Source organism: Perca fluviatilis, chromosome 3 (assembly GCF_010015445.1).
Source record: "Perca fluviatilis chromosome 3, GENO_Pfluv_1.0, whole genome shotgun sequence".
In the NCBI taxonomy this organism is placed as follows: Eukaryota; Metazoa; Chordata; class Actinopteri; order Perciformes; family Percidae; genus Perca; species Perca fluviatilis.
In genome coordinates, this window is record NC_053114.1 from 22,860,579 (window position 1) to 22,877,792 (window position 17,214).

The window sequence follows — 17,214 nt, forward strand, 5'->3', positions numbered from 1 at the left end:
GAGAAAAATTAACATTTTACACACCACACAAAATAAAACCCAATCCCTACAGCGTATTAAATCAAATAATTATTAATTTCTTACATTGCACTGTAACTTTTATTTTTGTATTTGTATCTTATTCTATTTTAGCCAGTTTTTATTTTCATGACCATTTTTAATTGCCCTTTAATGTTGTACTTAAAGCACTTTATAGAAATATAGTTGCCTTTCCTTGTCCTACAACCTCCAGCCTGCCAGTCTGTCAGCAGGGCAACGCTTTTGTGCCGGTCTGTCTTGAAAGTGTAAGTTAACTGCACCTTGACCACGCCATTATATCATATTGCAGCAAACGCTTTCTGTGTCAAGTTTTGAAAAGTGTAACCACACTTGCAACCACTTTACCGGCATTGCTGTGAGTTGCTCTGTCTGCACCGCAGCTCTGCTCGTGTGGCGGAGCCGAGCGCCGCTCTTTGTGAAACATGCTGAAAGGTCAGAGAAGGTCGTGCTTATGCGCTCTCAGGTACCGAAATTTGGCACCGATTGATTTAACGTGAATCGGTCTTCTGTAGTACCGACGTAATTTTTCACCTCAGTGAGAAATATCGTCACATTTTAATATCGCAGGATCTTGTCCCACCTCTAAACGTTACGGTAATATCTGGGGAGACGCCGACAGTGGAAACAGCTGATCAGTCCTATGAGTTAAATGTTTGCTACCAGTTTATTTGGCAAAGGGGTTTCCATATCCCATTTAGCGAATCAACTCTTTTTCAACAAAGGCAAAAACCACCTCAAACGACCGCAATGAACGTTTTAGCACAATTGAAGAATTTTTATCGAATGTTTTTGTTTCCATCCAGTTTTTCTAACGCGATACTTTAAAATGCGCATGAAAATAGGTGAATGGAAACACAACAGTTGAATCGCACTGGAGGCCACTAGTGCTGGTTAACTTAGCTACTAGCCACAGAGCTGGCTGGACACCTGACATATGTACCCAAATCGTTTTTTACTGCAGAAATAGTATTTGCTATTAATCAAATGACCAGTGTTCATTTAGCATTCGAGTTCACCAGTTATGAAATTGTTAGAAACAGCTTTTAGCATGTAGGTTTTTAAATCACTACACGTTGTCAGTCTTGAGGTGGGGCCTTAATGTTATGCTTCCTAAATCAATTAAGCTGTTACTATAACATGCTGATGTAATTGTGCTTGTGGTTTGTGTCAGTGCATCTTTGAGTGTGCACACAGTATGCTGCAATATGCTGAAGTGTTGGCCTCTATCTGACCGCAGAGGGAGTGGCTCAGAAGATAGAGAGGATGCTACAGGAGGAGGAGAGAAAGGAACAGAGGACGACAATAGTCACTTAGGGATGTCCCTAACTAAGAATTTACATAGTTGAATCTGATTGGTCAAGTCTTGTCTATAGTTGACTGATTGTTGAATGATTTATACATTTTGTTTTGCCCCCTGTGTTTAAGCTTCATGTAGAGAAATTACAGAAACAAAAACATACATGCTTACATACATATATACAATTATTGGGAGAAATGTAAAATCAGACATCACCCCCCATATAGCCCGAATGGAATGATCCTCTGTTTCATAACCACATTTTCCGTCGCTGTGACGATTCAACTGTGAGATTGTCTGTCTGTCTGTCTGTCTGTCTGTCTGTCTGTCTGTCTGTCTGTCTGTCTGTCGAATCAGGCCCCTCAGATCGAATCATCGAATATTCGGGGTCACCCTTATATTCAATACGTTAAAACCAGACTAGTATATAATACTATAATTGTTTTTGTCATAGCTTGTAGTTAATATTCATATTTTTATGAAAGAATTTGTCACGCAGACACAAATCCACATATGGAAATAATGAACTGTTTAGTGGCAAAAACGCTTCACTGAGTGAAACACACTCACACTGTTAGCAGATGTTATGTATACTTTGATTGAGATGGAATCACAGAGGAAATTAGGCCTGTACAGGCTTTCCTCTCGTGTGTGTGCCTTTTGGTGACTGCTAGCTTGCAAACATCATTTTCCTGTATTTCGAATGTCCGTGAAATGCTCTGTAGCTATAACTGCCCATCATAGTAGTCCCAAAATAGTGCAGAGAGTATTGTTCTAGAAGCCCAGCTGACCCAGTTTGTAGGGTGGTGGTGGTGTGGGGGGTCGCTGCAAGGTTTGTTTATTTCTGAGAGTAGTCAACCTTCCTGTCACTTTGTTTGGCGTGGTGAGAGGTGGGCGGTTAGGGGAGGTTAGAGTGAATGCCTAGCAGTAGCAAAGAGGGAGTAACAATGAGCCAGAGGAGAGAGGAAGGGGCTGTGGTTTGCTGTGTTTGCTCATGTCTCTCTTTCGATACACCAGTAAAACAGGGAGCAGTACATCATCTGTAGCTCTGTGCTTCGCTGGCTGGCTGGCTGGCTGGCTGGATGTCTTGACTTGACTGGAAGGATATAAATAGCAGTCCTTGAATAGGTTAACTGCAGAGGGAAGGATGATGGGGGGAGGGGAGATGGAAGTGGCGCCAGGAAAGATAGGACTGCCAGTGTCTCAAAGTAGAGAAAGAATGATGCAGCTATGGTGTCATCTGTTCACTCACTCCGTCAGTCACAAGGATGATCATACTTGGATGCACTCAGAAGAAAAAGTGCATTATGGAGGAGAGAATTGAGGGGTGGAATGTGATTTATTCATAGCCCATGTGAAGCAGAAGGCCTCTCTTCTTCACGAAGGAAGGCAGAGGATTGTTGTTGTGTACTTGCATAGAGGACAGAGTAGACAATGAGACCACAGAGCACATTAAACTGTACAGAACTCTCTGTTCTATAGGTTCAGGATAAAACCAGTCACTCATACCAGGTAGATTTCTAGTTGTTGTTGTAAGAAGGCTATCGTCCACTTCATCTTTTTCACTGGTAGGGATGCCATGAATTAGGATAGGTTAGAGCCCACGTTATTAGGGTGGGTAGCTATGGCAGTAAGTAGCTGTTTGGGTTTTTGTTGAGACGTGCCAGTCACTTTTCTAAAGACATTACTCAGCAGTTCCTAGCTCCCTAGTTCCCTAGTTCCTAGTATTCCCACAACATTGAGGTTATGCAATATCTTAAATGGTCTGTCCTGTTGTCATTTCTTAATTTCAGCATATGACTGCTTTAGTTGTATGTTTGACATGAATAGTGTGCCACTGTTGTTTTGAGGGGATTGTAGTTTTTCTTTCTTTACAATTAGCAGATATTATCAAGCACCTTTAAGGTATTTGGGCAGACCTTGCTTGTTCTTTGGGTTCAGCCTAGAAAACAGATAGATGTTTTGCCTGCCACAACTGCAACCCAGCCTGCTGTCCTCCCCCTCAACTGCACTTCCTCCAGATCAGGGGTGTAATGGTTGAAAATAGAGTGCTTGATGTGCCGCTAATGGCAGCATCGTCTGGCAGTGTGTAAATGTGTTTTCAAAGAAATGTAGTGGACAGTTGCTAACCTCCCCCACCATCTCTTTCTTTCTTTTTTTTCTTTCTCTTTGTTCCAGACGGTTGATGACGATGCAATGGCAGCGTGAATGAAGCTTGGCGTGGGGAGAGCTGAACGATGCCCAAAGGTGGGGGTTCTAAAACCCCCCAGCTGGACCACTTCCCACTCAACACTGACATGGTGGAAAAGCAGGGTGGGAAGAAAGTAAGACTGAACAACCTACAAACACACACACTGTGCCCAATAACCAAATGTTTGTTTACAGCATATCATCCCAGTTTGTCCTTGAAACTTGACACTACACTACTTCTTCTGATCGACAATTACAAAACCTTGGAAGGCCTCACAGACCATAAGGGAACGTTAGATCAAATAAATAAGAAAATTGCTTATATTTTTCAGTTGTCAGAACTAGAAAGTCCAGCTATCAGTAACAATGTGGAAGATCAGAGAAGCCTGCCAGTTAAGCAAACCTGTCAACAAACATACCTTCATTTTTTTTTAAGTTAACCAAAATTCAAACTAAAATATGTGTGAGGCCAGAAGACTGATGACCACCTGAACTGGAATTCCTTGTAAATAAAGTGTGGTTACTATTTCCCAACTTTACCAGGACTAACTTAAGGCACAATTACACAATTGATTCTTGCATAATAGATTGTTGGAAACTGATGGCCGCAAAGAATGCAGTATTTGTGTGCTTGAGATTTAGACAAAATAAGGCCGAAATTCTCAGAGGCACCTTGGGGATTGGACAGCCTTGTTGGCCTGTTAAGACATATTCACTCTTGAAATGCAGGCTTTGAAGGTAGTGTCCCCTGAATTTGACACAGGCACAGTCTTGTTGTTTGCAGTGGAATAAAGTGTTGGGCGCAGCTTGATGATGTCATGGTGTGTGCCAACTGTTCAGCTACCAGGAGCAGCACCAAGAAGCAAAAAGAGGAGAGGTACAGTTTATGCAGGCATGGATTTACAGCCCTCTGCAAAGGATTGCATCAGACTCTGGCATGGAGGAAAGGAGGGAGGGAGGGAATGAAGCGCACAGGGGTGGATGGAAAACAGAGTGAGACGAAAAGAGCAGGCATTGCTAGGAGCCTTCAAACAGGGTGTCATTTAAAGGCAGATCTGAGGAAAGTCTCTAGTTGTCAAAGCTGTCTTTAAATTTAATTCAGCAAAAAAAAAGAAGTCTAACTCTGGAGATAAGCTTTGGTAATTTGACCATTCATTTTCTACCAATGTAATTTAGCTCTGCATTTGCTGTTATGTTTTTTTCTTCTCTTAAAGAAATCACTCGCTTGCATCTTGGTTTCCCCACTTAGATGCTCTGTCGCTTTTGCACATGCCCAGATGTGCATCATGCTTTTGCATGAATTGTATGGTCTCTTGTTAAAAGCCTTTGTGTCGCTGAGCGGAGACAGATAGAAAAAGCGAGAGAGAGAGAGAGAGAGAGAGAGAGAGAGAGAGAGAGAGAGAGAGAGAGAGAGACAGAGAGAGACATCAGCTAACTGTAGCTGACACTGTTTGTCTCTACTGTACCATGACATCATAGTCTTATGACTGGGGCAGGGCAGGGGGAGGAGTTGAAAGAGTCGACACATAATGGAAAACCTGCCCTGAGGATAGAGAGAGATGAGTTTGGGACAGAAGGAAGGACAGAGAAATTAAGTGAAATAAAATGAGTGTGTGTACATTACATCTAACCTGTTCCTTCATCTGCAACCTTAAACCCCTTTGTAGCATACATCAGGGATTCACAACAGAGTGAATCCATCGCTGGTGTAAATTCCCTTTTTTACTGAGTGCATATTCCTGTTTACTTTTACTTTCTGTGGATTTTGCCACAGATGGTGTCAACCAGTCCTTCCAAAAAAATGGAGTTAGTTTTTTTGTGATTGTTGCGGGCAGAAATCCTTGATTATGCGGCACGTTTTCTTAAAAAATGCGATGGAATATGCGGGATATTTATGCAATTTTATGCGATGAAACTGCGGGAACTTGCAAAAATTGCGGTTTGATGAAAAAGAGAAAAAAAAGTGATTCCCCCAAGACCCTGCTTTTCGATGATGTTCACGCCGCGTAATTACGTCACTTCATAACGTTACCATGGCAACAGGGGAAAATGGCTGCTCTTGTGTGAAGTAAACGCAACATTTTTCAACTTTCTGCTAAGATATATGTGACATTTTTGCAACAAAAATGCGGGGATTATGAAATCATGCAAGCCCCGCATATTTTGTGCGGAAATTGGCAATTTATGCGGCGAAAGTGTGGGATATTTGAAAAATCGCATTTTCTGGAGGGACTGGTCAACTGTACTCTACTGGTTACCTATTGGTAATTACCAATTATAGATAAATAACAGTTAAAAGTAAAATAAAAAGGTATGTCCTTCAAACGTGCCTGCCTACAGTGTGCGGATTGGATGTGCTTTAGGTGTGTACTTTCTCACAATCTTACATTTTTGTTGCTCCCCCCAGTTCTGTGGTCTTTGGACAACACCAGTTTTGCTGTTCAAAAAGAGTGCATCAGATAGGTCTAATTCCTGTGGTGGAGGAAAAAGAATACAAAGCAACTGTCTGTTGTGGTGATTAAGCCCTTTAAATGTACAACTCTGGGTCACTGGAGGTACTGTTGTAAATTGAACTGACTCAATTTGTACCATACATGCTTGCCCATATGTATTAGAAATTCAGTTGTTCCTAACAAGTCCTGGTGAATTTTTTTTTTTATGCAACCATAATGAATACAAAGTATGGATTTGTATTTATTTATAAAGCTTTTTTTTTTCTTTTTTCAAGAGTATGCTCTGCTATTATTTCTTTGTTTATTTCTTATTAATACAGCTTGCACACTGGGATTAAGATTTATATTAAAATAAGTAAAGCATTTTAAATGTTTGTGTCAAATTTTGAATTAAGAAAATATGGCCTTTATTTTGACCATTTCCCTTAATGTGTAATGTCTGACAGTGTTTTCTATATCTGTATATGTATCTGGGGTGGGTTTTTTTTAAACTCTGTGGCTCTGCTGCTGTTGTACTCCATTAACTGAAACTTCTGGCTGCTGTTCTTTCACTCACTTCTCCTTACTCAACCACACATTTATGTAGTAAAAGTTTGTTGGTGAGACAAATAAGACATTTGACGAAATCACTTTGAGCTCTAGTAACTCATGAACAAAATAAATGTATCAGTTAATAAAAACATAGAATTCATTCTACAAGAATTCATTATAAACAACTCCAGATATTTTCAGCGGTAACTTTTGTGAAGCGGTTAGTCAGGATAAGCAAGTCACTATTCCTATCAGATCCCAATACAACAAAGAAACAAGTTTAACAAGCACACAACTATTTCCCTCTGTTGATAGCAGATAGACTTGGGCCTGTGATTGTTTCCAGCAACTGTGGACCACAGAGCCTCTGGGAGGAAACTCCATGGAAAGGTTTTGCTCTGCAAAGCCCGTGATAGCTAAAAGAGTCTGGTCAGAGAACGGCACCAACTACAGGAGAAGGTTGCAGGATCCACAGCTAGCTCCTTCTTGACTGACTGACTGACTGAATGTTTCTTTTTAACTTGTATACAATGTTTAAATTACAGTGCTATTTCTTTATTCTAATTAAATCTGTGTTACCTCTAAACCATGTCACTTAAAGTGTTCCTCCTTTTCTGATTTGTCTCTTTCAAAGGATAAAGTGTTGTCTAACAAGACTCCCAAATTGGATCGCAGTGATGGGGTCAAGGAGATGAAAGAAAAGGCCCCTAAAAGGAAGCTGCCTTTCACTGCTGGAGCTAATGGAGACCAGAAAGATTCTGACTCAGGTAAGAATTAGAATGAGAATCAGTTGTAATGGCCAAGTAAGTGTGAACAGGGAATATGACTCTGGCTTTTTGTTGCTCTCGAAGTACATACACAGATACAGACAAACTAAAAACAAGGACAACAAAGCATAAACATTTGACTGCTATGTAAGTATGTATATAAAATAAAAGTGTATATCTACATATACATGTGGATATGCATACTCTTACTACATACACTTACACGTAAACAAACAGCTCTAAGGATATGTAAACGGTAATACAATAGACCAAAGTGTAAATGGTTCTGGAATTATTAATATAAAAGGTTGCTTTATATATCTGAAGTAGGTGAATATGACAGTATATACAGTGTATGTTTGACAGATATGTACATGTTTAAGTTATGTGTTTAACACTATTAAATATATAATTTACTTGAAAGGTGGATGCTTGGTGTTACAGGGTTATTGCACAGTGATTGATCCTGACACTATGAACTGGTGTTCATCCTAGTGACAGCCTGTGGGAAGAAACTGTTCTTGTGTCTTGGCAAAACCGTTTTCTGTAGCGGCTACCAGAGGGGAGAAGCTGAAACAGGTTGTGTCCAGGGTGTGATTAGTCTGTAGCGATGCTTCCTGCCCGTTTCCTGACTTTGGAGGAGTAGAAGTCCAGGATGGAGGGCAGGTTGGCGCCATTGATTTTCTCGGCAGCCCTGACTGTTGCAGTCTGTTTCTGTCCTGTTGGGTGGCTGATCCAAACAGTGATGGACGTGCAGAGAACAGACTGGATGACTGCACTGTAGAACTGGAACAGCAGCTCCTGAGGCAGGTTGAACTTCCTGAGCTGGCGCAGGAAGTACATCTTTCTGCTGGGTCTGTTCCCTGATGGTGTCTCGATGTTGGACGTCCACTTCAGGTCCTGAGAGATGGTGGATCCTAAAAAACTTGGAGGATTACACAGCAGACATAGTGTTGTAGAGTATGGTGATGGGGGGGGGGGGGTTCCAGGTTGTTCTGACTGCACCAGAGGGCCAGCTGTTCACCCTCCCGTCTGTATGCAGACTCATCACTGTCCCGGATGAAGCCAGTGACTGTTGTGTCATCTGCAACTTTCATGTGCTTAACAGACTGGTCTCCTAAAGTGCAGTCGTTGGTATAGAGGGAGAAGAGCAGTGGGGAGAGCACACATTCCTGGGGGGCGCCAGTACTGATGGTCCAGGTGCTGGATGAGATTTTCCCCAGCCTCACCTGAGGCCTCCTGTGTCTCAGGAAGTTTGTGACCCACTGAAAGGTGGGGGCTGGGACAGTGAGCTGGTGGAGTTTGAAGCAGAGGATTTCTGGGATGATGGACTTTGGAATATGCATTTACTTATGTTTTTTTCTTCCTCCATGTGACTTTAAAGTGAAAATTAAAAGGCAATGGGAGTGATTACATCACATCCTGTCAAGCTTACAGGAAGTAGTGAGGCATGCTGTGTAAAGATGGGGGTTGGGCTTTGTGAAGTGAATGGGCTCCCAGCTCTAGCTTCAAGTCAGCTGTGTCTGGCAGAACCAAGGGATTTGTTCCTGCAGTCTGAAAGGAGAGGAAGACCACACAAAATCAGGATCCAGTTAACTGGGAATCTATAGAACGTACAGGCCTGACCAGCTCTGGCTTTTGGTAAGGCTCCGGCTTTGTGTTTTCTTTAATTAGGGAGAGAAGGACTACTGCTCATGCTTGTTTGACTTTGGGCTTTAAGGGTTCAGGATTTAGTTTGTTGATAATAGTCCAACTCCGAGGCTTTGGTAACAGTCTTTATCGTCAGCACTGGCTGAGTCAATACATTGTTTTATGTTCTGTGATTACACTTGAAAAAGGAGTGGAGAGAGCTAAAAGCATACATGCTGCAACGATGGCTATTATGGTTTTGGGTCAAGTTTACTAAGATTGGACATGTATTTTGTAGACACATGGCTCAAGGGAATTATGAATAAGTGGAATGTTTGATTGAGAAGCTGTAACTTATTTTCTTATTGTTTCTTTGATTGGCACTCTTGAATGCCTGTAGTGACTGTGTGTGTGTGTGTGTGTGTGTGTGTGTGTGTGTGTGTGTGTGTGTGTGTGTGTGTGTGTGTGTGTGTGTGTGTGTGTGTGTGTGTGTGTGTGTGTGTGTGTGTGTGTGTGTGTCATTGCCTTTTGTATGCTTACATTCATGTTGCAAGATTACTTAAGGAATAATATAAGCTTGTTGTATATTATTATTTTATTCTCACTAGTTGGTTTCATATTATTTACCTGTTTGCTATCTTAGGCTACCCCACCCCCATCACCTGAGGAACAATAGCTGGACTTTGTATTCATATGGTAATAGCTTGATTCTTTATTGGGTTGGGCTATATGGTCTTTCAGGTCCTGCAGCATATTATAAACAGAACTGTCTCCTAATAGTTTTTTGTGTTTACAAACTTGAGAAGCCTGGAAGTGTGCAGGGCTTATGCCATTAGACAGTTCCCACAGTTCACACAACTGCTGCTGCCAGTTTCTGTCTGTCATCTTGGTACTTCAAGGATGTATTGCCTCACATTGGCAAAATTGTTTTGTCTTAGCAGTGGCTAGCCAGATAGTTTAGGGTTTGAGAAGCCCATCTGCTCTGTGTCTATGCCTGTGTGTGTTGTTAATCAGGACTTATGTGTCTGCATACCTTTCTTGACTGTATATTGAGTTGTTTCGGCATATCTGTGATTTATAGTCTGACTTTGTTGCTTGGCCTTTCAAGTTTGAGTAGTGTCTAAGGCCATTAGCAAAATTTCACACCTCTGACACTTCACAGCCCCCATTCTACCCTACCCCACTACCAAGTCTTCATTCCTCTGTGGCTTGAGCTAATGGAGATTAACTATGACCGTGGGGTATGTTATCCTATACCAAAATATTCTGTAGCCTTATCCTTGGCTAAACTCTTAGAAAACATTGATGTTTATTTTATCCATTGTTTTTGTAGCTACTAAGGACATTAATTGAAAGATAACATAAGGGGGGGGGGTCAAAATGCATTAGTCTGCTGAAAGGTGCATGCACATTTAGACCAAAGAATGATAGTGTTTTTTGAAATTAGCAGTTTTTGTGTTTTAATGCTAATATTTATTATTGCAGATTGCTTCACAATAACGGACAGGCAAAAAGAGAAAGATATGGACTCATTTATTTTCTTTAAGTGCTGGCTTGCATTATTTTAAAACAACACAAGCAGATTTGTGTAGTTCCTAAATCCTATCCAATCATTTTCATCATTTACCCCATTTCCACCCGGTAGTCAAATCAGATCTGAGTGATCAAATCACAAGTGGACGGCTCGAAGTACAGGTTAGGGCTGCACGAGATTATTTGCACATTTTACCTCAATAACGATAATTTTTTGGGCACAAGTTGCTCAGTTGACTCGGACTCTGTGTTTGAGTTGTCCTCCATCCATGCGGCTGACTGGTCCGGGCGAAGTCACGTGACTAGACACGGTAGATAACCGTTTCAGAATTTCAATGTCGATACATTTTTGATTAATCGTCCAGCCCTCTCAGGACGCATTGAGATCTGATCAACTAAAACCGCATTCGGAGGTGGTCTAGGTCACAATCTTATAGCAGTGAGAATAGTTATGAGTCCTGGGCCACATTACTCAACTATGAGCGGAGCTACGTATTCAAAGTATTTCTCATGTCCCAGAAACCGCTGAGAGTGAATCGTGTGTTTTGGATGATATTATCGTACAGTCGGCATATTTGTTCCGGCGCTGCCTGCTCTTATGTCCCCGGCTGTCTGGAGCTCTCTGCAGCACTGTTGATTGGAAAAAGGCAGCGTCCTGTATACGATAACGTTATTTTTTGTTTTATAAAATGTCTGTATATGTAGGACATTACTACAAACATTCCTGCTCTTATGTTATTTATTAGTCTCGCATTGCAAGATCTCCACAGCGCTGCGTAAAGCAGGATTTCAGGCTTGATTATTCTCATGCGAGACACCGTGGCGTGAGCCTCCGTAGATGGCGTGCGCTATGAGAATGCACGGAGACGTTTATGCTCAACGCATTGTTCGTTGCCGTATTCTGCGAAACACCAGTGGGCGTTGAAACAAAAGAAATCTGTGAATAAGCAAGAAGTAGTAGAGAAGAAGAGAGCGGAAGTAAAGGAAAGCATTACATATATCTACTCTAATCATTAACGCGACTGTCGTTTATTTCCAAATCGAAACGACTGTCTGCCTGTAACACTCTGGCTAGTGGGCTAAAAAGTTAATTTCCCACCCTAAGTGGCTGGTGGATGCCCAATTTTACCAGCCACTTACATTTTTTACTAGCCACTTTTTCCGGAATTCAAATTTATAAAAGTAAGTGCACTATTATACTTTTAATTGCTTTATTAAATTACTTATTATTAATACATATTTTATTAATATAAATTTATTTATGTGTCAGTAGCTTGTTGATCTTTACATTGTTAGTTAATTTCCTATCCTGGCCTGAGACACACATTCATACGGTTTGATAAAGGACTTATTGGACTTAAACTTATCATTGATCTTACAATAACAAGTGTAGCTGTCCTCAATTTAGGTCATCCTGTACGTCTCATCTCCGGTTTTTCGTGTGTGTGTGTGTGTGTGTGTGTGTGTGTGTGTGCGTGTGCGCGTGTGTGTGTGTCTCGTCAGTCGCGGGGTAGAACTGAGCAGCAGAGAGCAGACAGGATTAAAACGGCAGCAGCTCCTTAAACATCGTTACATTGACGTTAAAATGTATACAGGTTGGCAGGACGGTCTGAAATGTTTTGCGCGGTCTTTCGCTGTACGTTTGTCAATGCGCCACTTGTTCGAGAAGTACCTTCTCTTTTTCTTTACTTGGCTCTCAACTGTTTGTACATCCATAGCTACTGCTGACTCCGCAGCGGGCCTCTTAACACCGGGGATATGTCGCCACATTTTTTAACAGATAATTTTCCTTTCGTCTGTACCTCAGCTCAGCTAGCTAGCTACATGTGTCACGGACTCACGGACTAGCGCTGAAAACTAGCTACTCGACTATGTTCACAGCCGGGGCTTTGACCACACAGTTTAATTTCCTGTAAGTTCTTCACAATAAAGGTCCTCCGTTATGTTGGTATTTGAGTGTTTTTATTATGAAGCAGCAAAATCTGGACATTTTGGGGATTCATTAGCAGTAACGTGACTCCTATAATATGTATATTATATATATATATATATATATGCATTGTTACTTAACAACAGCATTCTTTGACAAAAACTGTCCAATCCGTTACAAGGAATGTTTTACAATCCACCTGCCACTGTGGCTGGTAATCAAGGCAAAGTCACCGGCGGGTGCTAATTTCCCACCCTGGTAACACTGTTAAGAACTCTCTTTCCATGAAGCTGTTTTTTTAGCTTTGACAAAACAACATCATGTTTTTCCACTCTCTCCAGCAAAATGTTTGTTTTTTTCTTTTCCCAGTGTGGTGTCTCTCTCTGGCCACATATTTAGGGCTGTTTGACTCCCTGTGGTCTGTACATGAAGAGTCATACAGATGTTTGTAGAGGCGAACCTGCTCAGCCAGTCTTCCCAGCCGACCACGTTGAACTGAAAGCGCAGCCTCCAACGCCGTATCCAGTTCTCTTTATACATCCATGATTTCACTGCTTTGCCCGTTGCTATAATGGCAGGTGAAGCCATTGCAGTAATGCTGATGTTGTTTGTATACATTGCTATCAACTCGGCCCCTAATTATCATGCACATGCAAGATGCCTGCTTAGTGTTTACAAACATTACAAGGGCCTAGAAGTGAGCTAGAAGAGGACCAAGAATCTCTCTCTCTCTCTCTCTCTCTGTCTGTCTGTCTGTCTGTCTGTCTATCTGTCTGTCTGTGCACAGCACACTGCAGATCATTCAAGTTGAAGTTAATCAAAGCTCTCAAAATTTCAATGCTCATCCCTCCCTTCGCAGAATTGCCAAGCTTCCCTTGACCTCCTCCTAAAGAGTGCTACAGCAGCATTCCTCCTTCCTGAGGTCATCCTCCTGCTCTTCTCTCCCCTTTTCCTCCTCACCACCACTATCCGCAGCAGCAGTCATTCAGGGATAGATGGTAGAACAGTATTGTCAGATTAAGACTGTGCCCACACTATGACGGATTCTGAAAATGCTGTGTACTTGTTGAAACAACTAGCCTTTTATAGGTTCAACCTCACTGAAGTACCAAAACAATAGGAAAACAAATGCATCTTTTCTTCCTGCTCCCGCGTCATTTTTATTTAGTTGGCAAACACAATTGTGAAATACAGCCATCATGTTATAAGGAGTGAGACACATACAGACTCATGCTGTCTATGATCACTTAACTGTGTTTGACTAAAGCCAAACAAACTGTTTTGTTGTTGTTTTAGTGCTGAAATTAGTTGATTAATCTATTGGCCAATTGACACAAAATTAATCGACACGTTTCCAGTTCCTTAATTGTAAGGACGTGCTGCTTTTCTCTGTTTTAGATGATAAAAATGTGTATTATTTGGGGTATTGGATTGTTGGTTGGACAAGTAATTAGACAAGGTTATTTTTGGACTCTTTCTAATGACCATGACAATCCATTAAGCAATATTGAAAATAATTGGTTGCAGCACTAATGTTTGTATGTGTCTATGTCAGACAGTGATTTACTTGTGGCTTTACCGGTTACCCAAGGTGGAAAGTAAATTTCTGCATTGCTGCCCAGAGATGGTCAAAATATTAGTTATTCTATGCATGCAACAGCGTCTGACATAAAACTGTTGCATGACATGTGATCAGCTATACTGGCATTCAAAATGCGCAGTCAAAGATGAGGTGACCGAAAGCTGTCCTCTTAACATTACTGCCACACATTACGCTTTACCACGTCTGAGCAGGCCTCTGTCATACTTTCCACTCTTGGGTGTGAAAATGTCCAGTTAAAATGTACAAAAGGCCAAAACCTATGTTCCAAACAAATTTAGCTGGCTTGCTGTTGTCGTGGTCTAAGTCCGTTGCTCTTTTTCTGTCTTTGGATTTGCAGTTTACCATAATGTGCTCATAAACGACATTTGCAGCCTTCTAGGATATTAATTGTAATTGCAGCATTGCCTTTGCCACGGAGTCAGTTGTGAGGCATAGTAATGATGGTCAGATTTGTGAACATTGAAGGAAGGTGCGAGCTGAGTAGAGTGGGTTGCAAAAATAGACAGTGCTTTGCACAGATCTTTAGCCTGCACATAATTTCTTTCTGGCAGGTTAAAACACACATAGATTTGACTTTCTGTCTCCCAGACTCTCACAGGCTCCGAATAAAACCAATAGACGAAGAGAAGCCTTCCACTCATTGCATAACTGATTAAAACAAGATGTAACAATCATAGACACCGGGTACAGACAGAGCATCCTTCACCCCACTATGTTCATGCTGTATTTTTTACGAGTCTCTCTTGCTTAATACAAAGAATTTACAAAACATCCTGTTGGCCACTTCCTGCCTCTTCTCCCTTAACTTCCTGTTTATGCAGTTTTTATTAGTCCCTAAACAGAACATTGCTTCCAGAGCTCCAGACTAACTGTTTTACTAAGAGCACTGTACCCCCTAATTAAAAATGTTTAGGGGCAAAGACAGAAAATTTAGTGGCGCACACCTTAAATTGACCTGCAATGCAATTTTTTACATTTCCCACATTTTAACTGTTTTTCTGACAAATTCTTTGGGGATAAATACAGAAACTACAATGTGCTGTTTTATTTTAGTTCCCAGTCACATATTACAATTGAATGGTGCTTAACAAATGCACATTCAGAAATGTAAACAAAGTTTTATTATTGTCAATGTACTGTATTATTGCCGCTGCCTCATACAGGCTCTCCCTCTCTCCTCTCTGTCTCTTTTTTTGTTAACACTGAAATAACAATCATATCTAAGGTGATTTTACTTCCATGGAAAGGGGAGTATCTAACTAAACTTAACACAAAAAGTAAGGAAAATTGTTACCACATTTCTCTGTGGTAACAATGCTTTTTGGCAATAAATCTTACACCGTTGGAAAGCCTGTTTAGTTCACTTTCAAATGGTGCCCCATTTGTAAGGAACATGCAGTTGTGGGATGAGCAGCAGATCTTCTCTGCCAGTGCCAAACAGATTATTCTGCCATTGACTCGTTTGGTGGATTGAATGATTGAAGTTTGAAGAAACAAGACATATTGGCAATTTAACAATTTATTCATTTCACAAACGGGAGCCTCAGTAGCGTGTGGAAGAACCATACACAGCCACGACAGCCTGGCACCTCCTCCTCATGCTGGTCATCGGCCTGGTCACACACTGCTGTGGGATGGCATCCCATTCTTCAACCAGCATTTGTCGCAAGTCAACCAATCTGGTTGTGTTGGTCACTCTGGCACGAACAGCACGCCCAAGCTGATCCCACAAGTGTTCAATGGGGTTGAGGTCAGGACTGCTGGCAGGCCATTCCATCCTCTCCACTCCCACATTCTGGAGGTAGTCCCTGATAAACCCCACCGTGTGGGGGCGAGCGTTGTCATCTTGGAGGATAGTTGGAGGATATCTTGGAGAGTTCAGTCCCAGACTGTGGAGATATGGGATTGCCACTGGTTGCAGACCAGGCGCCTGATTGGCAGCACCTGGGGGTACCAGAAGCTCAAAACAAGTGTCAATAGCAACAGCAAAATAACCAGAGAAGATTTGGCAAATTTTTCATGTTTCATGATTTATTGCCAAAAATCATTGTTACCACAGAGAACTAATCTACCAAACACAAATTTCCTTACTTTTTGTGCTAAGTAAAGTAAAAGTCATCAAATTTGCAGGTCACACATGTGCGAGTAGCTGTAATAAAATACTCTCACTATCTCAAAAAAATGGTCGCAAAATGCAGTCTGGAGCCCTGGTTTTACTCTAAAGTGCTACAATCAAACATATCCGGTCGGACTGGTTAGAGTGGTTGTTCTTGTCATGAGGTTGCGTTGACTTACTGAACCAAACAGTCTCTTTGTTTTGTCGTGAGCTAAAATGTTAGTAATGTCTGCCTGCCCTATCAAAATTAATTATTAATTACTATTATTACCAGCCATTTATGTTTGGTGTTGTGCCCTCCCCTGGCTCAGGTAGACAGTCTATTCATGGGGTGACTATCCCTAACTAGCTTGATTTTCTTTTTTATTCTCCTTTTCGCTCATCCTGTTAGTCAAGTTTCAAGCAGTAAGCAGAGTAAGGTCTCAACCTCGTCTGTAAACTGACTAATATGATTTTACTGAGACACAGAAAAGCCCTAGCAGTGTTCTCTAGATAGATTTTCAACAGAAATACACACTATGGGAGTAGGCACAGTATGTTGTGTAAATGTTCATTCATTTGTGTAATCCAGTAGTCCTCATGTGACATGTATTTATTTATTTTTTTTAGATCACGTAAGGATGACTGATAGTGAGCATACATTGGACACTATCAGTCATGTTAAATAAAGCTGTCTTAAATTCTCAGGTTAATTAACCAAACACAAACCTTATGAAGGCAAAATAATATCCCTTCCTGTAAACATGTCTAAAAAAAATTTGTATGTAGCTGTGTCCCATTTTCTACAGCATTCTGTCAAATGTAAAATCGCACACATTTGTACAGGCAGTACCCAGTTGCTGGGTTTAGAATTTGTCATTTTTATACCTAGCTAGTATAACTTAACAGTTTGAAACTGTGATTATACCTGCTCCAAGTGCCCCGTGTCAGAGATGAGCAGGCCAGTTACTGCCACTGATGATGAATCTTGTATTAGAGACTTTGGCCTTGTGTGTTGTTTAGTAGCAGTCCTCTACATGGGTGCATCGGGGTAATAACTGCCTTCCTGGTTCTAAATCTTGTAAACATAGCCTGGAAAAGCTAGCGTAGCACTTTCTCTGTTCTGCTGCTGCTAAAAAAAAAACAT

General features: G+C 41.2%; 1 protein-coding gene across 1 annotated transcript in view; it reads left to right on the forward strand.

Moving 5' to 3' along the window:
• Positions 1–17,214, forward strand: part of ankrd11 (ankyrin repeat domain 11) — a 100,830-nt gene that overhangs the window by 66,401 nt on the left and 17,215 nt on the right. Inside the window, 2 exon segments of the mRNA XM_039794179.1 lie at positions 3,515–3,660; positions 7,145–7,277. Coding sequence (XP_039650113.1) covers positions 3,574–3,660; positions 7,145–7,277 — 220 coding nt within the window. The 5' untranslated portion in view covers positions 3,515–3,573.